A 23,108-nucleotide genomic window follows, 5' to 3' on the forward strand; every position below is an offset into this window, starting at 1 on the left:
GAAATAGGCGACGTTTCAGGCCAAAACCCTTCTTCAGACTGATGGGGGGTGGGGGGGAGAAGGAAGGAAAAAGGGAGGAGGAGGAGCCCGAGGGCGGGGGGGATGGGAGGAGACAGCTCGAGGGTTAAGGAAGGGGAGGAGACAGCAAGGGCTAGTACAATTGGGAGAATTCAACGTTCATGCCATCCGGACGCAAGCAACCCAGGCGGATGGAGGCAGGCAGGCCGCCTTCCCCGTGTAGCGGCGCTCTCGTCCGGAGGACCACACGGCACCCAGATCTCTCCTCCTCTTGCTCCTCGGGTTGTCCTTCTCACATTGACGTCAGATGCCGGAAGGTCAGAGGCTGTGAGCGGAAGTGGGTGCAGGAGCGCTCCGCCATTGTGTTCGAGAGAAGTAGTAATCGTACATCTATAGACACGTACACACAGGCAGCAGTCGCGGCCGCCACCACCGGAGTGAGAGGCCGGGCCCCGAGAGGAAAGCCGCCGACAGACAAACAACCGCCCGCCCGCCCGCTGCTCCGCCTCCTGGTATCTACCGTCACTGGCTTGGGCCGCTGCGCGATCCACTGGGAGCACGATTTTTTCTTAAAGTCGGCGGAGCCTGAGGCCGAGGCCGAGCGCCTGCTTGCTGTTGTTTAATGAAGAATGTCTGCGACCAGCGTGGAGCAGGTAATGCGCTGGCTGTTGGCTGGGGAGTGAGTGCTCGAGTCCGGGCCGCCGCCGCCGCCTTCTCGCAGGCCATGACTCGTTCCCTCTCTCCCTTGGACATATCCTGTCGCGTAGTCTCTTGCAACAAGGTTGATTTATTACTTTAAAAATTAGATGACTTGATATTGAATTTCGAATTTCCATAAGGTACTGACGGGTGTTTTCTTTTTGTTGTTGTTTTTTTTTGTTGCATTTTTGCTTTCTATTAAACGCGATACTACATCAGCGATCGAAAGGACAGGGAAGTAAAGGTGAGTTGGTCCGTAACTCATTGTTAGTTTCACAAATTGACTGTTTTTACTTGTGTGTTTTTTTACTAAAGTGTTTTTAACTAGAAGCTTTTCCTAACGTCAGCTTTTATTTCAGTGCTCATTTATGTTCGAAACTATTATTTACATTTAATGTTCATATTGCAGAGCATATTTTCTAATTTGGGGCATTTTGTCAAAATCTAAATTCATTGACGCAAGTTTCAGATTACTTCTATTGACGGCATATATGAATATAATTATTTAGTCTTGCGTTCGTGCTTTGCTGTTTATATCACTTGTTTGATCTTTTAAGTGTTAGCTTGTAGCCTTTAAAATTAATGTACTTTGATTCTAGTTCTGAAAATGAAATTAAGATATTGAAGTAAACAAAACCTTGCTGATACTGGAAATCTGAAACAAAATATGCTTGCAATGTTTGTAACCCTAATGGTTTGCTGTTTACTCTGAAAACAGCAGTATTTACTTTTTTTATATACAAATTTTGCAATGGCAAGTTTCACTTAGTAGCTACCTGATTCATTCCGTTACTATTGTACATATTTTAGGAACCTAAAAACATTTTACATTCAAGTCCTCTCAAGCAACAATAAAAACAGAAAGTCTAGGGATTCTATACTTATAATAATAGTTAATAAATGTGACAAGTTTAGTTTCTATCTGAAATGCAAGTGCAGCAGTTTTGTGTTATTTAATGAATTTCAATTGTGAGACACGAAACAAAGTTTTGTGAAGCTGAAGGGGAAACAGCATAAACCAGCCAACAATACTTGAATATCAGAGCTAAATGACTATTGGCCTCTGAATTGAAGTTGATATGCCTTTTGTTTAAACAATAGAAACTATCATTCATCTTGGGTTATATTTAAAGTAAATGTTTGGCCTGGTCTGTGTGAACTTGTAATTTGTTAATTTAGAATCATGTAGTTATCACAATTTTCTGGGGAAATGTAGGAAATCCAGTGCCTGGGCTATGTTCATATTCAATAAAATTGGCTTAAGTGTGTAAGAATGTACCATGCTTTGACTTCACTTCCTGTTTATGCCTATTTGCTGAGCCCAACTAATTGTAGTGTGCATAGTTTACTATTGATGGAATCTTAAGTGGTTGAATTGTTCATATTTCGATCTGTTGATGGACTGATTTCAAATGACCATGATCTGAAATAATTCATTTCGGCTACAAAGATTCTTGCATTTAATGCCGTTTGAACTTCCATATGTAAATGTTTGATATTTCAAATGGAAGAGAGCTTGCATTGTTTGATTTGCCATATGGCCACTGAGAGTTATGTTGCAGAAACAAAATTAGCAACACAGACAATTTTATTTTCTCTCCCAGCTGACGAAGGAATGCAATGTCAGAAAAAACAAGATAATTTAAAGAGTATCTTGAGAACAATTCAATTCTATAGGGTGATTTCACGAAAGGTCACTGGATCATAGATCCTTACCCACGTGGACGCAAAATTTAACTGGGGTACAAACGTCACTTCCGGTACATGTTATTGATGCTAGAAACGCGTACTTTCACACCCTTTAAAAACCGCGAAAACGGCCCGTTTTTGAGCTGTAAATAACTGTGCCAGTCGGGGTGACCGTGAGGCACAGTTATCTTACTTTACAGTCCAGAAGATAAAGAAAAACGAAGGTAAAGACAAGAGGGAGCTGAAGGGGCAACAACAGCGGAAGTGTTTAGCAAACATTGGCCGTGGAGATATAAAGATAGAAAATATCGGGAATTATCGCGTTTGCTCACTGCATTTCATCAAAAGTAAGGCATTATGTTTTATCTTTATTAATTTGTTATATAAAAAGTTTTAAAAGTGAAAAATCCATAATTAAAATTGCAAAATCTTCCATGGTTCTCAGGTGGGTTTTAACATGCAAAAAGAAAATGCTTCTGAAGCTACATTTACCATTTAAATAATCGTAAACCATAAATGCGTTTCCATGAAATGAATTTTACTCAGATGCAAGCTAAGGAATGGGATAATTGTCAGCTGTTAATTGGATAATAATAATAAAATGTCCTGATTTTGTCCAATTAACAGCTGCCAATTATCCCATTCCTTAGCTTGCATCTGAGTAAAATTCATTTCAAAACGCATTTATGGTTTACGATTATTTAAATGGTAAATGTAGCTTCAAAACCATTTTATTTTTGCATGTTAAAACCCACCCGAGAACCATGGAAGATTTTGCAATTTAAATGATGGATTTTTCACTTTTAAAACTTTTTATATAACAAATTAATAAAGATAAAACATAATGCCTTACTTTTGATGAAATGCAGTGAGCAAACGCGATAATTCCCGATATTTTCTATCTATATCTCCACGGCCAATGTTTGCTAAACACTTCCGCTGTTGTTGCCCCTTCAGCTCCCTCTTGTCTTTACCTTCGTTTTTCTTTATCTTCTGGACTGTAAAGTAAGATAACTGCCTCACGGTCACCCCGACTGGCACAGTTATTTACAGCTCAAAAACGGGCCGTTTTCGCGGTTTTTAACGGTTGTGAAAGTACGCGTTTCTAGCATCAATAACATGTACCGGAAGTGACGTTTGTACCCCAGTTAAATTTTGCGTCCACGTGGGTGAGGATCTATGATCCAGTGACCTTTCGTGAAATCACCCTATTACTAAATATACGTGGTCTACTGTAGTTTTATTTTTAAAGTTAAACAAGATCTAATAAAATTACCATATGTACAGTGCACTAGCTCAAAAATAGAACAGATCTTTTGCCCAAAAAAAACAAAATAAGCTACCACCTATTGTGCAATGGGCCAATCAAATATTTTGGTGCCAAGCATATGCAATGCAGATCATGTGGTTGTGTCACTTTTCACCATGTGAACTAATTTTACCAGAAAATATTCTTGCGATTCAGGTGAATGTACTGCATACATTTATTCACTTATGTCACAATAAAAAATGCATGAACAAAATAGTTGCCCTATATGCTTTTCATTCTTTCCATTTAACTGCTAAAATGTTACAGCCATATTTACCAATTTACTTAATTACAACTATAATTGGCCACATCTTCATTCCCAGCTGGCCATAAAATGTCTTTCCTTTCAAATAAATGTGGGATAAACAGCCATTGAAAACTAATAGCAAGTTTTCCTGTTCATTTATAAATAGCAGCTTCTTAATTGATCTGAGACAATCCATTGTTTAATACCGACTCCAACGTGACATTCAGACAGGCAAGAGTTTATCATTAGAGTGAATACAATATGCAATTCAGGATTTCCATGTAGCATACCTCTTTATTTAATGTAAACTGGATTGAGGAATATGAAAACTTGTGTATGTCTTCTGGTCACACTTGTATTGCAGTCTGCACTACAATTTTCTGTGTCACGTGAGATTGTTTTTAAAAAATGTGAATTCACCAGTGTATGAAATTGCCAAGCAATTAATAATAAATAGTCTTTGTAAGTGCATCTGTACTTGAATAGTGACATACTATAAACTTGTTGTTTTAGCAAATGGTTTATCTTTATGTTAACATAGCCATGGGTGGCATGTTAATTTTTAAATTAAAAGAACATGAAATGTATAGACCTGTTGTACTGCAATTAATGTAAAACAACCCCTTTGCGAAAAAAGAAAGAAAATTAGTACTGAGCAAATATGATCAAGAGAAATTGTGACCACTATTTTTACAATCTGCACAGATATTAATATGTATGTTTAATTTAATTAGAGATATCGCGCGGAAACATGTCATTCGACCCACCGAGTCTATGCAACCAGCGATCTCTGTACACTAGCACTATCTATAAACTAGGGACAATTTACAATTTTTACCCCACCAAGTCTATGCAACCAGCGATCTCTGTACACTAGCACTGTCTATAAACTAGAGACAATTTACAATTTTTACAAAGCCAAATGTGGAAGGAAACCGGAGCACCCAGGGAAAGCCCACGCAATCACGAGGAGAACACAAAAACTCCATACAGATAGCACCCGCAGTCAGGATCAATCCTGGATCTCTGGCGCTGTAAGGCAGCAACTCTACTGCTGCGCCAATCTTCCATTGACTTTAGCGTCAATGCTTCAAGACAACGGTTTAGAAATTGTATGAGCATATGATACTCTACATATGTAGATAATATTAAAACACAATGTTACAATTTCCAATTCACAGTTCACTGAATAAATAATAAAACTTTGACCTGATAATTTTTACTTTTATAGTTTGATTTTTGATTGGTACAGACTTATTTTGGCTTTAAGCAGTAGATTGATATATAGCACAAGATTCAATGCTCGTGCATTATATCTTATGTTTTTCAGAGACTAATTTTGAAGTTGTCTTTATTTTGCCAAGTTGACTTGTTTAGATGTTGGTAATAATTGCTAATGGTTCTTGTTTACATGGCATGCAGATATACTGATCATGTTGCCATATAATTAACTTAGCTATGTTTTGCATTCATATTATCCTTAACTGCTCTAAATCTTGTTTTGTGGTAATGTGGGAATTAAACTTTAAAAAAAAAAAAGTGCAATTTAGAAACTTGGTTAAATATGCCGTATACATCCACACGGGATATCCTGAAACTGTTTATTAACATTAACATTTCATGGGACACCTGTTCTTTTTACTATTGATTTTGTTACGTTCAGTTATTATGGTCAGTGTTAAACTAGCCTATATTAAGGAAACCATGGAAGTCTTTTTAAAGATGGTTCCATTGGTTCAGAGCACCTACTAATGGAATATTTTTAATTGCAGTTCAGAACGGTTCGATGCATCAAAAAGACACAGTGAATGATGATGATTTTGAACCTTATTTAACAAGCCAGGCAAATCAGGTAAGTACTTAATTATCACAAAGTTTTCAATGCGTGTTGACAAACATTATATGCGTTACTATTTCTTAAAACAAATATTAATTCACAATAGTGGAATATTACTTTCACTTTATCATGTTTTGATTTGCTGAAGGCTGATAATACTGTAGTAAGCACAGAGCAGGATTTAACAACATTGATTTAACAACTATCATTTCTTATGTTTTGGGTCAGGAGAAATGTTTAAATTAAATTTAGATTAATTAATCACAACAAGTTGCAAGGAAGTTCCAACGATGATTTTTATCAGGGAAGCCAACAGCTTAAAGGACATCGAAGGTAGACAAAAGTGCTGGAGAAACTCAGCGGGTGCAGCAGCATCTATGGAGCGAAGGAAATAGGCAACGTTTCGGGCTGAACCCCTTCTTCAGACATCATGAATGCATTTACGAGAGGTCTACAGATTTTAAACCAAAATGATCAGTTGCCATTTCTAATTGCTGCTGGTGTTATGTTGCTGCCTAAGCTCCATAGGGTGCATGATATCTTGAAATCTGGCTTTGCATTATCTCTTTTAAGATTTCACTCTTTTTGAATTTCGGGTTGGTAGCAGCTTTGCTGACATATAAGTACGTCAGCATTTTAGGCACTTGTTATACAGCTGCCAGCACAATCACTTTAATTCTAAGGACTTTAGCTGTTTTGATCTACTCTGAAATAAATAAATCCCAAAGATTATTGTTGGTGCACTAGTGAGGGAAAAAAAGGTATTGGGAGAGGGGTTGTACTGGACCTGGTTTGGAAAATAGAAACATAGAAAAACAGGTACAGTAGGCCATTCGGCCTTTGGAGCTAGCACCACCATTCAATTTGGACCCCAGTTATTTAGATTTAGACGAGGGAAATGTGACATATCCAAATTTGCGGATGACACAAAGCTGGGTGGCAGTGTGAGCTGCAATGAGGATGCTATGAGGCTGTAGAGTGCCTTGGATGGGTTGGGTGAGTGGGCAGATGCAGTACAATGTGGATAAATGTGAGGTCATCTACTTTGGTGGCAAGAACAGGAAGGCAGATTATTATCTGAATGGTGTCAGATTAGGAAAAGGGGAGATGCAGTGAGACCTGGGTGTCCTTGTACATCAGTCTCTGAAAGTAAGCATGCAGGTACAGCAGGCAGTGAAGAAAGCTAATGGCATGTTGGCCTTCATTACAGTTTAGGAGCAAGGTTCTACTGCAGTTGTACAGGGCCTTGGTGATACCGCACCTGGGGTATTGTGTGCAATTTTGGTCTCTTAATTTGAGGAGGGACTTTATTGCTATTGAGGGAATGCAGCGTACGTTCACCAGGTTAATTCCCAGGATGGCAGGACTGACATATGATGAAAGAATGGGTCGACTGGGCTTGTTCGCACTGGAATTTAGAAGGATGAGAAGGTATCTTATAGAAGCATGTAAAATCTTAAAGGATTGGCCAGGCTAGATGCAGGAAAAAATTCTCATGTTGGGTGAGTCCAGAACCAGGGGTCACAGTTTAAGAATAAGGGGTAGGCCATTTAGGATTGAGATGAGGAAAAACTTCACCCAGAGGATTGTGAATCAGTGGAATTCTATGCTACAGAAGGCAGTGGAGGCCAATTCACTGGATATTTTCAAGAGAATTAGATTTAGCTTTTGGGGCTAAAGGAATCGGGGGATATAGGGGGGAAAGCAGGAACGGTGTACTGATTTTAGATGATTAGCCATGATCATATGGACTAATTTTCTGGATTTTTTTGAGGATGTAGCTAGGAAAATGGACAAGAAGAGCCGGTGGCTGTAGTGTACCAGGACTTTCAGAAAACATTTGATAAGGTCCCATATAGGAAATTAGTGGGCAAAATTAGAGCACATGGTATTGAGCGTAGGGTAAACTGACATGGATAGAAAATTGGTTGGCAGACAGGAAACAGAGTAGGGATTAACAGATCCCTTTCAAAATGACAGGCAGTGACTAATGGGGTACCGCAAGGCTCAGTGCTGGGACTGCAGCTATTTACAATATACATTAATGATTTAAATGAAGGGATTAAAAGTAACATTAGCAAATTTGCAGATGGCACAAAGCTGGGTGGCAGTGTGAACTGATGAGGATGCAGGGTGACTTGGACAGGTTGGGAGTGTGAGCAGATGCAGTTTAATGTGGATAAATGTGAGGTTATCCACTTTGGTGGCAAAACAGGAAGGCAGATTATTATCTGAATGGTGTCAAGTTGGGAAAAGGGGAAGCACAATGAGATCTGGGGGTCCATGTTCATCAGTTGCTGAAAGTAAGCATGCAGATATAGAAGGCAGTGAACAAAGCGAATGGCATGTTGGCCTTCATAACAAGAGGAGTTGAGTATAGGAGCAAATAGGTCCTTCTGCAGTTGTGCAGGGCTCTAGTGAGACCACACCTGGAGTATTGTGTGCAGTTTTGGTCTCCACATTTGAGGAAGGACATTCTTGCTATTGAGGGAGTGCAGCGTAGGATCACCAGGTTAATTCCCAGGACGGCAGGACAGTCATATGTTGTGGCTTGTATACTCTGGAATTTAGAAAGATGAGAGGGGATCTTATTTAAACATATAAGATTATTAAGTGTTTGGACGCTAGACACAGAAAACATGTCGCCGATGTTGGGGGAGTCTAAGGAGAATAAGGGGTAAGCCGTTTAGAATGGAGATGAGGAAAAAGCTTTTCACACAGAGGGTTGTGAATCTGTGGAATTCTCTGTCTCAGAAGGCAGTGGAGGCCAATTCTCTGTATGCTTTCAAGAGAGAGTTGGATAGAGATCTTATAGATAGCGGAGTCAGGAGATATGGGGAAAAGGCAGGAACAGGGTACTGATTGTGGATGATAAGCCATGATCACAGTGAATGGCGTTGCTGGCTCGAAGGGCCGAATGGCCTACTCCTGCACCTATTTTGGTATGTTTCTATGTAAGATCATAGGTCAAGAATCTTGTCCTAAAAGTGCTAGAGAAATATAATCTTGAAAATAAACTAAAAAGTTCATTTCATTCTTGACTAGGACCTGAGGGGAAAAGCTGTAGTTTTTGTCCCATTTCTTTTCACCCCTTCCACCATTCAGTACATTAATTTGTGGTAAACATAGTTTGTGGGTGAAAAGGCACACAACTACAGATGATCACATTACTGTTCCTGTGTGATGGATCAAGTCATAATCCAAACTCAAGATTATGTCAAAAGCAGATATTCTCAATCTGAACATCAAATGACTTTGTATGATCAGGGCTCGAAATTAGCGGTTGCCCGGGTGCCAATAGTCACCTAAAATGTCGCCGGGCAACCTAAATGCCGAGTCATTTTGCCCGGTTTGGCACTGCAGATACTGGTTTATACCAAAGATAGATCCTAAAAAACTGGAGTAACTCAGCGGGTCAGGCAGCATCTCTGGAGAAAAGGAACGTATCGTTTCGTGTCGGCGGCGACTGTCATGCGGGGCAAAGATACGAGGTGCGGGGTGACGGAGGTTCGGAGCGAAAGACGGGCCCCGCACAGCGGTAGCGGCTCCAACTCCCCCACCCGCCATGATAGCGGCCGCTGTGTGCCACTCCGCAAACAGCGATAAACGCTTTCAAAACAAACCCGCCCGCACGCCAAGGCCGGGAGGAAGGAGGAGGAGGCCCCCTTCTGGTGTCTGAAGCAAAAATCTTATATCATCTGCGCCGCTCGGCCCCACACCTTACTGTCGGCTGGCGGAGCAGGGGAGGCGGTGGTGAGGCCGCCCCCTTTGGGGGCGGCACTTGGCGGTGGACAGGGACGGTCTGGCATTGTCTGCATATGCGTATATGAACATAGCTTCAACGCGATTCAAGAAGCTAGACATCCTCTAGCACATTCCATTCTTCATTGTAACTTAAGCCACTTCGAAAGCTGTTCCACAAAACTTGAAATTTCCTGCCTGTTGAACAGTTCTCCCAGTATTTTCTTCACATGACTGCGATGTGGCAAAAAAGATAGTGCCTCATTACCCCTTTTCATTTTTCCCAGTGAATCTGACATCTCCAAGTTTATAAGGCTTTGCTTTTCCCAACTCTGATTTCCCACACAACTTGTATTATTTTCTAAACATTTGTTGTATCCATTGTGAACCAGACCCAATTTTCAAGAATTTCTTCTTGAGCCTCTGAGTTTTCTCTAAGACATTTTCTAAAAATTGTTTATTAGGCCAAGCTAATATTTAGGGGCAGGGTTTTGTCATCAGTCAAAGCTGCTGGGGGATTTTCATAGTGGAGATTTTTTTAAATCATTTGCCCAAGTTACTGAGGCCAGTAAAGGGGCTGTCCCACTGCGCAACCTAATTGGACAGTTTAGAAGGGTTTAGGAGAGATTGGAAAAAATGTCATGTTGAAGACCTACGACTATGTAGAAGACCTCCTTCGACTATGTTGAAGACTAGCCTTGACTAGCTTCAGGAAAATTGGACACCGAATAGTGGAGAGTGAAGACGACCTCCTTCGATCTCCTACGACCTCCCTTCGACAATGTTGAAGACTGTCTACGACTATCTTCGAATACCCCCGATTACCTACGAAAAGCATGCCGACCTTCTGACCTACTTCAACTAAACCTTCGAGTAAAAAAGGTGTCGATTTTTTTCCATGGCGACCTTTTTTTACGTTTAAAAATACGCCGCGACCTAGCTGAGGCCTTGAGTACGCGGGGACTGCTCTCGAGCATGAAGGAGAGTTACAAAGACATCCTAGGAACTCGTGTCGACCATGCTGCGAGTATGAGTCGAGGGCAAACTCGCCAGAACACGTGGATTAGGTCGCCGCGGTGGGACAGCCCCTTAAGGTAAAACCTTGGCATCCATGTTGTGAGCAATTGCAGAGGATGAGTCATTATTGAATTTGGGGCCTTTAATTTTTCTTTCATTCCTTTTAAATTATCTACAATTAGAAATGCATTGTAAAATCATAGATGCAGTTACATGACCATACACAAAGGACTAATTATCAACTATATGTTGCCATGGAAGATCAATCTACTGAGCATCTGATATGAGCTGCACTTCTTTGAAAGATTGGATTGCTACAATGATTAGCGCTGATTTTTTCCCCCCACTGCATCAGTGTATCAAGAAGTCATTTTGTTGAGCAGGCAGCCAGCCTTAAAGATGCTTAAAAATCAACTACTAATTTTAGATCTCAAGCACGATTAATTGTATAACTCATTTCTTATCTTTCAGCATTGATTTTCTTATTAAATCACATTCCTATGTTAGTTACTTCACTTAATTCATGTGGAGTTGTTTGGCTTGATTATATTCATGTATAGTATCTAATTTGATAATGCACAACAAGCATTTCACTGAGCCTCTGTATATGTGACAATAAATCTAAACCTAGTAGAAAAGATGTACAGCTTCATAATTTAGCTTTTCTTTTGTGGAGTGAACTGGACTTTATTGTTTATTAAAAACAAAGGAGCAGTGCATGTGGTAAATTATCTGTTACTGGTTTATACCAAAGATCGACACAATGCTGGTGTCAGAAAAAAAATAAGCCTGAAGAAGGGTTCCGACCCGAAACGTCCCCTATCCATGTTCTCCACAGATGCTGCCTGATCCACAGAATTACTCCATTTTGTATCTAGCATTGTTGGACATCTTTGTTTGCTGTTGAAGTAATTAACTAAAATAACGTAGTTATATAATGTATTTTACTGCCAAATTGCATCCCACTTTACAGTCAGTAACATTTATTTTGTAGTTAGTATGTGCTCATTTGGAAGAAATGTGATGACCAATGAAAAGATAGTCCTGTTTACACTTTTCATACTGTGATTTAGCAGCAACAGGACAGAATTATTAATCGTGCTGTTCTTCCAAATTGTGTTTTCTTGTCTTCTTGAAAGAACAGATGACACCTTGGTACATCACTTTGATAACCACTTCAATAGCACAACCCCTAGTTTCACCAATAGGTGTCAGCTCTGTGATGGGGCTTTCACCCCAGCCTAAGTCTAGGTTGACAATCCAGTACCAAACCAAGAGTATGCTGCACTGTCAACCTAGACTTAGGCTGGGGTGAAAGCGCTGACACCTATTGATGTGAAACGAGGGGTTGTGCTATTGAAGTAGTTTGAGCAGGTGATAGAAACATAGGTGGAGGAGGAGGCCATTCGGCCCTTCGAGCCAGCACCGCCATTCATTGTGATCATGGTTGATCGTCCCCCATCAATAACCCATGCCTGCCTTCTCCCCATATCCCTTGACTCCACTAGCCCCTAGAGCTCTATCTAACTCTCTATTAAATCCATCCAGTGATTTGGCCTCCACTGCCCTCTGTGGCAGGGAATTCCATAAATTCACCACTCTCTGGGTGAAAATGTTTTTTCTCACCTCAGTCTTAAATAACCTCTCCTTTATTCTAAGAATATGGCCCCTGGTTCTGGACTCTCCCAACATTGGGAACATTTTTCCTGCATCTAGCTTGTCCAGTCCTTTTATAATTGTATATGTTTCTATAAGATCTCCCCTCATCCTTCTAAACTCCAGTGAATACAAGCCTAGTCTTTTCAATCTTTCCTCATATGACAGTCCCGCCATCCCAGGGATCAATCTCGTGAACCTACGCTGCACTGCCTCAATCACAAGGATGTCCTTCCTCAAATTAGGAGACCAAAACTGTACACAATACTCCAGATGTGGTCTCACCAGAGCCCTATACAACTGCAGAAGAACCTCTTTACTCCTATACTGAAATCATCTTGTTATGAACTTGCTAGTGTTGCTCCTAATTCCCTCTTCCAAATCATTAATATATATGGTAAACAGTTGCGGCCCCAACACCGAGCCTTGCGGCACTCCACTCGCCACTGCCTGCCATTCTGAAAAGGACCCGTTCACTCCTACTCTTTGCTTCCGGTCTGTCAACCAATTTTCTATCCATGTCAACACCCTACCCCCAATACCATGTGCTCTAATTTTAGTCATCAGTCTCCCGTGCGGGACCTTATCAAGGGCTTTCTGAAAGTCTAGATACACTACATCCACTAGCACCCTTCATCTATTTTACTTGTCACATCCTCAAAAAATTCCAGAAGATTAGTCAAGCATGATTTACCTTTCATAAACCCATGTTGACTTGGACTAATCCTTTTACTGCTATCCAAATGCCCCATTATTACCTCTTTAATAATTGACTTCAGCATCTTTCCCACCACCGAAGTCAGGCTAACTGGTCTGTAATTCCCCGTTTTCTCTCTCACTCCGTTCTTAAAAAGTGGGATAACATTAGCTATCCTCCAATCCACAGGAACTGATCCTGAATCTATTGAACATTGGAAAATGATCACCCATGCGTCCACTATTTCTAGAGCCACCTCCCTGAGGACCCTGGGATGCAGACCATCAGGCCCAGGGGATTTATCATCCTTCAGTCCCATTAGCCTACCCAATACTATATCTCGCCTAATTAAAATTTCTTTCAGTTCCTCTACCCCCTTAGATCCTCTGTCCTCCAGTACATCTGGGAGATTGTTTGTGTCTTCCTTAGTGAAGTCAGATCCGAAGTACCCATTCAACTCTTCTGCCATTTCCTCGTTGCCCATTATAATTTCACCCGTGTCTTCCTTCAAGGGACCCACATTTGACTTTGTTTCTCTTATTCCCTTAACATATCTAAAGAATCTTTTACTGTCCTTTATATTCCTGGCCAGCTTCCCCTCGTACTTCATCTTTTGTTGCCCGTTTTGTTTCCTTCTGTTGTCCTATGAAAGTTTCCCAATCCTCTGGCTTCCGGCTACTCTTTGCTGTGTTATATATCTTTTCTTTTAGTTTTCTTTTAGTTTTCTTTTAGTTTAGTTCTATCCCTAACTTCTTTTGTCAGCCACAGTTGGCACCTACTTCCCTTAGAATCTTTCTTCCTTTTTGGAATGAAATGATCCTGCGTCTCCTGGATTATGCCCAGAAATTCCTGCCATTGCTGTTTCACCGTCATTCCTGCTAGGATCCCTTTCCAGTCTACTTTGGCCAGCTCCCTTCTCATGCCTTCATAGTCCCCTTTGTTCAACTGCATCACTGTCACTTCCGATTTAACGTTCTCCTTCTCAAATTGCAGATTAAAACTAATCATATTATGATCACTACCTCCAGCGGTTCCTTTCCCTCCAGTTCTCTTATCATATCTGGTTCATTGGACAACACTAAATCCAGAATTGCCTTTTCTCTGGTCGGCTCCATTATATGCTGCTCTAAGAATCCATCTCGGAGGCATTCTACAAACTCTCTTTCTTGGGGTCCTGAACCAACCTGATTTTCCCAGTCTATCTGCATATTGAAATCCCCCATCACCACAGTGGCATTACCTTTGTTACATGCCAGTTTTAACTCCTGCTGCAACTTACACCCTACATCCGGGCTACTATTTGGGGGTCTGTAAATAACACCAATTAGTGTCGTCTTGCCTTTACAATTCCTCAACTCAATCCACAGTGACTCTACCTCGTCAGTCTCTATGCCTTCCCTCGCAAGGGACTGAATTCCATCCCTCACCAGCAGAGCTACCCCCCCCCCCCCCTCCTCTGCCAACCTGCCTGTCCTTTCTATATGATGTATAACCCTGAATATTAAGTTCCCAGGCCCGATCCTCCTGCAGCCACGTCTCAGTAATCCCCACATTGATATTGTGTAAATGTTGGGGAAATGCCATCACCATTTGGCGAGGATAAATTCCCAGAGGATTCAAAATCGTGAAACTTGGTAGTTATCTTTGTGACGTTTCAATGTCTATTCAGAAAAGGATACTGTTTTGCTTTAAAAATATTCCATTAATTTGTGGTGGGATAGTACAGCAGATTGAGCAGTCCGTTTAATCCTGATCTTTGGTGCTGTGTGGGCAATGTTTGTGCATTCCCCCTTTACAGGGTTTCTTCTGGTGCCACATCTTAAACAATACTGAGTTAACCAGCCACAGTAAATTGGGGCTAGATGGACTGCTCCTCTGGGAGTTGAGAGGGACCCCAATGGGCTGAATAGCTTTCTGCTGTATATTAAAATAGCATGCGCAGGGCACCAACCCTCAGATACTTCCATGTCCCCTATGTTTCATGTGCTAAGAATACTCAACTGAAATGGCAAACTTTGTCCTGCCTGGTGACATCAGCTATCTGCATAAAGCTTGTGAGGTAGTGATCCTGATATAAGGCTGCATTTAAATTTGGGTTGTAAGGAAGAGTAGTAATTTATCAAGGACAGCTTACTCGCTATTTTATCGTAAATTTGTTTCCTGCACAAATGTTGAAGTCTTCATTTAAAAAAAAACGTCTTGTGTAGTATTTATACATTTATTAGATGTATATTTGAACTAAACTTTAAGCAAAGAGAAATGTTAATGGCTTACCAGATGACCTGGGGAGTTGGGATTTGGAGGTAGAAAGGACTAACTTGAAAAGCTGATTATTGCAAACAAGGATCAAGCTTGATTGCCAGTCTCAGGCAGTTATTCGTTGCTGAGATGAAGGAAAAGACTTAAGTTGGCATTGTTCGAAGAGCAGGGAGGTTCTACTGCAGTTGTACAGGGTCTTGGTGAGACCACACCTGGGGTATTGTGTACAGTTTGGGTCTTCTAATCTGAGGAAAGACATTCTTGCCATAGAGGGAGTACAGAGAAGGTTCACCAGACTGATTCCTGGGATGTCAGGACTTTCATATGAAGAAAGACTGGATAGACCTGGTTTGTACTCGCTAGAATTTAGAAGATTGAGGGGGGATCTTATAGAAACGTACAAAATTCTTAAGGGGTTGGACAGGCTAGATGCAGGAAGATTGTTCCCGATGTTGGGGAAATCCAGAACGAGGGGTCACAGTTTAAGGATAAGGGGGAAGTCTTTTAGGACCGAGATGCAAAAAACATTTTTCACAAAGAGCGTGGTGAATCTGTGGAATTCTCTGCCACAGAAGGTAGTTGAGGCCAGTTCATTGGCTATATTTAAGAGGGAGTTAGATGTGGCCCTTGTGGCTAAAGGGATCAGGGGGTATGGAGAGAAGGCAGGTACAGGATACTGAGTTGGATGATCAGCCATGATCATATTGAATGGCGGTGCAGGCTCGAAGGGCCGAATGGCCTACTCCTGCACCTATTTTCTATGTTTCTATGAAAGGCGGCATTTGCATCTGAGTGGGAGGGTTTTTGGTTTAGAGCATTTTGAGTAAAGGCATTTGCTTAAGACATTTTGAGTACCTTTCAAGCAGATGGTCTTCGGGTTTGTGTACTTTGAGGTTGTATGTTTCAGTTATCTAACACCAGAGGGCTGGGTTTAAGGTGAAAAGCAACATTTAAAGGGGTCCTGAGGGACAGATTGTTTGGACAGGCTGGTGGGTATACGGAATGAGTTCCCATCATTGAGGATGTGCCAGAGAAACAATTATGACATTTATTCCAGTGAATAGGGGCACAGTTTAACACAAGAGATCAGTGTGCAAAATTAGAGCACATGGTATTGGGGTAGGTTATTGACATGGATAGAGAACTGGTTGGCAGACAGGAAACAAAGAGTAGGAATTAATGGGTCATTTTGAGAATGGCAGGCAGTGACTAGTGATGTGCTGCAAGGCTCAGTGCTGGGACCCCAGTTATTTACAACATATATGAACGATTTAGACAAATGTGAGGTTATCCACTTTAGTGGCAAGAACAAGAAGGCAGATTATTATCTGAATAGTATCAGATTAGGAAAAGAGGTGCAACGAGACATGGGTGTCCTTGTATATCAGTCACTGAAAGTAAGCATGCAGGTACAGCATTGGACGACAGATGGCACAATGGGCTAAGTGTTCGGCTGGCGGTCGGAAGGTAGCCGGTTCGAATCCCGCTTGGAGTGCATACTGTCGTTGTGTCCTTGGGCAAGATACTTCACCCACCTTTGCCTGTGTGTGAATGTGTGTGAGTGATTGGTGGTGGTCGGAGGGGCCGTAGGCGCAGATTGGCAGCCACGCTTCCGTCAGTCTGCCCCAGGGCAGCTGTGGCTACAGAAGTAGCTCACCACCACCGAGTATGACTGAGGAGTGAATGAATAATGCGATGTAAAGCGCCTTGAGTATTAGAAAGGCGCTATATAAATCCCATCCATTATTATTATTACAGCAGGCAGTGAAGAAAGCAAATGGCATGTTGGCCTTCATAGCGAGAGGATTTGAATATAGGAGCAAGGAGGTCCTACTGCAGTTGAACAGGACCTTGGTGAGACAGTACCTGGAGTATTGTGTGTAGTATTGGTCTCCTAATTTAAGGAAGGACATTCTTGCTATTGAGGGAGTACAGCTGAGGTTCACCAGGTTATTTCCCGGGATGGCGGGACTGATATATGATGAAAGAATGGGTTGTCTGAACTTGTATTAACTGGTATTTAGAAGGATGAGAGGGAATTTTATAGAACCATATAACATTATTAAGGGGTTGGTTAGGCTAGATGCAGGAAACATGTTCCCATGTTTCCAGAACCAGCGGTCACAGTTTAACACTAACGGGTAGGCCATTTAGGGTTGTGATGCCTAAATAATTTTCAGCCAGAGAGTTGTGAATATGTGGAATTCTCTTCCACAGATGGTAGAGGAGGCCAATTCAATGGATGTATTCAAGAGAGTTGGATATAGTTCTTAGGGCTAATGGGATCAAGAGTTATGGGGAGAAGGCAGGAACTGATTCTGGATGTTCCGTCGTGATCATATTGAATGGTGGAGAAGACTCAAAGGGCCGAATGGCCTACTCCTATTTTTCAATGTTTCTATGTTAACATTTTAAATTAATTTGGACAGGTACTTAGGAAGACTTTAGAGGGATATGGGCCAATTACAGGTAAATATGACTAGCTCAGGAAGCTTGATTTGACATGGGCAAGATGGGCCAGGGTCCCTGTTTCCATGCTGTAATTCTGACTGATACTTGAAATAAAGGATTGGAAAGCCTCATTCAGAGAAATATCATGGGAGTATTTTTAGTATTGCATATTTAATATTTATAACTCGCAACTTGAAATTAGTTGGTTGAATTAAATTCACATAGAAGAGGATATGTAATTTCAATACAGCATTTATGGACAGAAAGAAAAGCAATGAATTAGTCATCAGCCTTAAAGTGAAACATATTGTTTTAGCACAATTGTTTGAACTGCACAAAGGTTAATTACCATAATGTTCCTCATGATGGTAATAATACTGATTCTATTTATATAATTAAACTTAGCATCTATTTAGCTGGAAATGTATTATATTCAGTGATTGCCAGAGAATGATATTGAACTGAAGTTTTAGAAATATTTGTAGCTCAGCAAGTTTGAGATGTACATTTTGGCTGACATCATGTTACAGATCATTCCTGAGTTGTGAACATCCAACATACGGACAAGGAACATATGAACAAGCTTTTGGGAGACCAAAAGGATCGATTTGCCAGCTGCTGTGGCACTGCAGGCATCTTCTGCCAGGTGGAAATGGGGACTGGGTACATGTAAAGTGCAATCTCCCTATACACTTTCTGAATGTTCCGGCTACTTTTAAATATCTACAGTGGAAAAAACTTTAAATTACTTGGGCTGTGGGCCGAGCATCAAAAAAGTGTCTAGAAATCAGTTTTCGTGACCCAAGTCACCAAACTACATGAAACTTTCCACAGATTTAGATGAAATATAATTGAGAAGGAAGTCATAATTCGTCATTGCCGAAAGTTGCACTTTAAATAATTAAACTAATTAGAAAATGAGATCGGGAAAGTAAGCGCCATCTAGTGGCCAATGCCCATATTACATGAAAATCAAGCCTATTTCCGTGTTGCAGTCCATTTAAACTATATATCATTATACCTATATATATTCCAGATAGGAATATAGGTATAATAATATAAGATATTATACCTATATATATTCCAGATAGTAATATAGGTATAATCATATTATAATTAGGTATAGTAATATATTATATATTATTATACCTATATATATTCCAGATAGTGATATAGGTATAATAATATAATATAAATATAATATATTATTATAACTATATATATTCCAGATAGTTATATAGGTATAATAATATAATATATATTATTATACCTATATTCCAGATAGTAATATTCACTGAACTATTAGATACACTGGACTAATTAGACATTAAGTCATTCATCAGTGGTCCCATACCAGCAGTTGACAGGGGAATAAAAACATTCAGTCGGCTACTTGCACTGAATACATGGCTTTCCAGAGTGCAATGAAAGAGGAAGTAGCTTTATTGACAACTTTAACTTGTTTTGGGGGCGCAAATATCTTTTCAGAGCAGATGGTGTACACCCAAACAGGTTCGGCTCAAGACTGTTAAGGGACAATCTTCTCTTCTCGCTCTCCCACAAATCTACCCTGCCACGGTCTGACACAGGCCACAGTCAGACCACAGGTAGAGAAGCGAGGCAACAGCCCCCCCCACACATCTACCCTGCCACTGTCTGACACACAGGCCGCAGTCAGACCACAGACCTTGAGGAGAGACAACAGCCCCCCTCACCCACCCATCCCCATCGACGCGCCCTTAACCCCCCCCCCCCCCCCCCTACCATCCCCCACCGCTGATGCTGGTTTGGAGAGGTACGGCCACCACCCTCCTCTGCACTCCCCTATCGACGATGACCTCCACCCTCATCTCTCCCATAGCCATAACAACACCAGCTCCACTGTACTCCCAATATGATTTTCCATATGAATTGAAGAAACAGGAAAAAGATGGCATTAAACTTGCATCTGTGTCCATGATGCCCAGCCCACGCCCCATATCAGTACCATCGCCACGTCACGGCCGCAGGTAGATAACAACCATGCGGAGGGGCCCCCCCCTGTATTGATAGCAGTCCTGAATATTACTGAGACAAGAAAGGGTTCAGCCGTAGACACATTACGAAGGAAGTTCCGCATAATCAGCTGAACCCAAGGTCGCCTACCGTCAAAGTATGGCACCTTCTGCATTCCTGTTGTGACTACTAAGAGAGTAAACAAAGGGAAACTTAGACACACTGCTAACCTACCAAATCTAATACCTATTCCCTCCAAACCAAAACCAACCATAAAGCCTATCAATAATACCATCAGGATGGGTCTGCTTAATGTTAGGTCTCTTAATAACAAATCATTTTTAGTCAACGATTTTATTACCACCTCTAAACTGGATTTTATGTTTTTAACTGAAACATGGCTAGAACAAAATAACAGTGCAACCATTCTGATCGAGACAGCTCCTCCCAACTATAACTTTTTTGATGTATGTCGATCTGGAAAAAGAGGTGGAGGGTTGCTGCTATATTTTAAAATGTATTTCAGGGGAAACAGATGTCACTTGGTGATTTTCCATCATTCGAATACCTTTGTGCTGTATTGAAATGCTCCTCCAGAGTTCTCCTATTAATTATTTACAGGCCACCTAAATATTATGCAAATTTTTTCGATGACTTTACAGAATTATTGTCTAGCATCTCCACTGACTTTGACTGTCTAGTTATAACTGGTGATTTTAATTTTCATACTGTTGATTTGAATGACAAGGGTGCAAAATAATTTTTTACTATTTTAGACACATTTGAACTGTCTCAACATGTGAAAGAGGCTACTCATTGTAAGGGGCACACCCTGGACTTGATTATCACAAAGGGTCTCAATGTTTCTGATATTTTCGTGACTGTTCCTTCATTGTCTGACCACTTCTGTGTTTTCTTTAATATATCTTTTATTCCCGACATACAGACAAAATCAAATACTGTCAAAAAATGGTGTATAAATGAACATTCTAATGTACTCTTTAAAAATGCCATCTCCTTGTTACCACCTCTAAACCCATGTTCTGCTGATGATCTTGTAGATAACTTTAATTCCGAAATTATGAAAGTTATAGATGTCATTGCACCTGTTACGGTTAAAACGATTTCTGGTAAGCAAAAGGCACCCTGGAGAAAAGCTGCTTTTGTAACAGCCCAGAAAAGAGAATGCCGGAAAGCTGAACGCATCTGGCGGAAAACAAAACTTCATATTCACCATGACATCTATAAAGAGAGCCTCCGTGCCTACAATTTAGACTTAAAACGTGCTAGAGAAACATTTTTCTCCAATATCATTAACAACACTAAGGCAAAAACCCTATTTGCAACTGTTGACAGACTGACCAAACCCCCCAACACAAATACCACCTGAACTCCATTCCACGCAGAAATGCAATGAGTTTGCATTCTTTTATACTGATAAAATTGAAGGCATCAGGCGTGCCATCAATATCTCCGCTTCAAACAAAAATGTTGGATCACCGCCCTATTTAGGCAATGATGACATGCTTTAGTGTCATCTATCTATTCTATCTATCTTCTATCTATCTATTATATAAAACTGTGTGCAGACGCAGAATCGCCGAGATCTTTTCCATTCCAGTAGAGATTTCACTTTTCTTTCTAAGTATCCACTCCTGATTAAATTTTGTCGTGTTTATGTACATATTTTTAATCAAATCCTTCTCCTCCCCCCCCCCCCAATATTTAAAAAAAAAAAAAACTGGCTTCTCACCCATAGAAGCAGCCCCAGCCCCTGGTGAACGTTCCATCGTGTGATGTCACAATGCCCGATGCTCACAGATGTCCAATCGGAATGGATCATTTACATATGCCTTTGCAGGAGCCCCAGCCCATGGTGAACGTTCCATTGTGTGATGTCACAATGCCCGATGCTCACAGATGTCCAATCGGAATGGATCATTTACATATGCGTTTGCAGGCGCCCCAGCCCCTGGTGAACGTTCCATCGTGTGATGTCACAATGCCCAATGCTCAAAGACATTCTTGCCATAGAGGGAGTACAGAGAAGGTTCACCAGACTGATTCCTGGGATGTCAGTACTTTCTTATGAATAAAGACTGGATAGACTCGGCTTGTACTCGCTAGATTTTAGAAGATTGAGGGGATATCTTATAGAAACTTACAAAATTCTTAAGTGGTTGGACGGGCTAGATGCAGGAAGATTGTTCCAGATGTTGGGGAAGTCCAGAACAAGGGGTCACAGTTTAAGGATAAGGGGTAAATCTTTTAGGACCGAGATGAGAAAAACATTTTTCACACAGAGTGGTGAATCTCTGGAATTCACTGGCACAGAAGGTAGTTGAGGCCAGTTCATTGGCTATATTTAAGAGGGAGTTAGATGTGGCCCTTGTGGCTAATGGGATCAGGGGGTATGGAGAGAAGGCAGGTACAGGATACCGAGTTGGATGATCAGCCATGATCATATTGAATGGTAGTGCAGGCTCGAAGGGCCGAATGGCCTACTCCTTCACTTAATTACTATGTTTCTATGTTTCCCTCTCTGCACCCCTCTCCCTCTCCCACCCTTCCCTCTCTCCCCCACCCTCCTTCCCTCTCTCCCCCACCCCCCTTCCCTCTCTCCCCCACCCCCCTTCCCTCTCTCCCCACCCCCCTTCCCTCTCTCCCCCACCCCCCTTCCCTCTCTCCCCCACCCCCCTTCCCTCTCTCCCCCAACCCACCTTCCCTCTCTCCCCCCCCCCCCCTCTCCCCTCCCCCCACCCCTCCCTCTCCCCCCCCCCCCCCGCTCTCCCCCACCCCCTTCCCTCTCCCCCCCCCCCCTTCCCTCTCTCCCCCACCCTCTTCCCTCTCCCCCTCCCCCCCTTCCCTCCGCCCCCCCCCCCCTTCCCTCTCTCCCCCCCCCCCCTTCCCTCTCTCCCCCCCCCCCTTCCCTCTCTACCCCACCCCCTTCCCTCTCTACCCCACCCCACTTCCCTCTCTACCCCACCCCCCTTCCCTCTCTCCCCCTCCCCCTTCCCTCTCCTAACCCCCGCCCCCTTATCCCTCTCTTCCACCCGCCCCCTTCCTCCTACCCCTCTTGTCCCTCTTCCATCACTACCCCCTCCCCTCCGCCGCCTCCTTCCCTGCCTTCCCTCCCCATCCACCCGAGACTCCCCCACATCTCTCTCCCCATCCCCCTCTCTCACCCCCTACCCCCCTCTCTCCTTTCCTCCCAAATCTGTCCCTTTTCCTCCTCCTCCTCTCGCCCTCCCTCCCCTCTTCTCAACCCCCCTCCCCCCCCCCCCCATCTGTGTGTTTGGGGGTGGTTAATGTGGGTGTGATGCCTCAGCCCCGCCCCCCCAGCAAACGCCGTTGGGGAAACAGACCCAACGGGTCTGCACTTGGTCTAGTAGACTCTAAAACTCTTGTGGAAACGGTGACACAACTAAGGCCATCCACCTGCTGCCTTGATGCTTTACCTACCAACTGCTTTACGAATGTTTTTGACTGCCTA

General features: G+C 42.1%; 1 protein-coding gene across 2 annotated transcripts in view; it reads left to right on the top strand.

Moving 5' to 3' along the window:
* Nucleotides 1-319: 319 nt before the first annotated feature.
* Nucleotides 320-23,108, top strand: part of ythdf3 (YTH N6-methyladenosine RNA binding protein 3) — a 44,340-nt gene continuing 21,551 nt past the window's right edge. The window contains exons 1-3 of one of the 2 annotated variants that reach the window (XM_033019794.1): nt 321-671; nt 937-961; nt 5,735-5,814. In XM_033019794.1, coding sequence (XP_032875685.1) covers nt 648-671; nt 937-961; nt 5,735-5,814 — 129 coding nt within the window. In that variant the 5' untranslated portion in view covers nt 321-647. Of the gene's footprint in view, nt 672-936; nt 962-5,734; nt 5,815-23,108 lie in introns of both variants that reach the window. The other variant, XM_033019795.1, reaches the window with a different exon arrangement.

This window comes from Amblyraja radiata, chromosome 4 (assembly GCF_010909765.2).
Source record: "Amblyraja radiata isolate CabotCenter1 chromosome 4, sAmbRad1.1.pri, whole genome shotgun sequence".
Taxonomy (NCBI): domain Eukaryota; kingdom Metazoa; phylum Chordata; class Chondrichthyes; order Rajiformes; family Rajidae; genus Amblyraja; species Amblyraja radiata.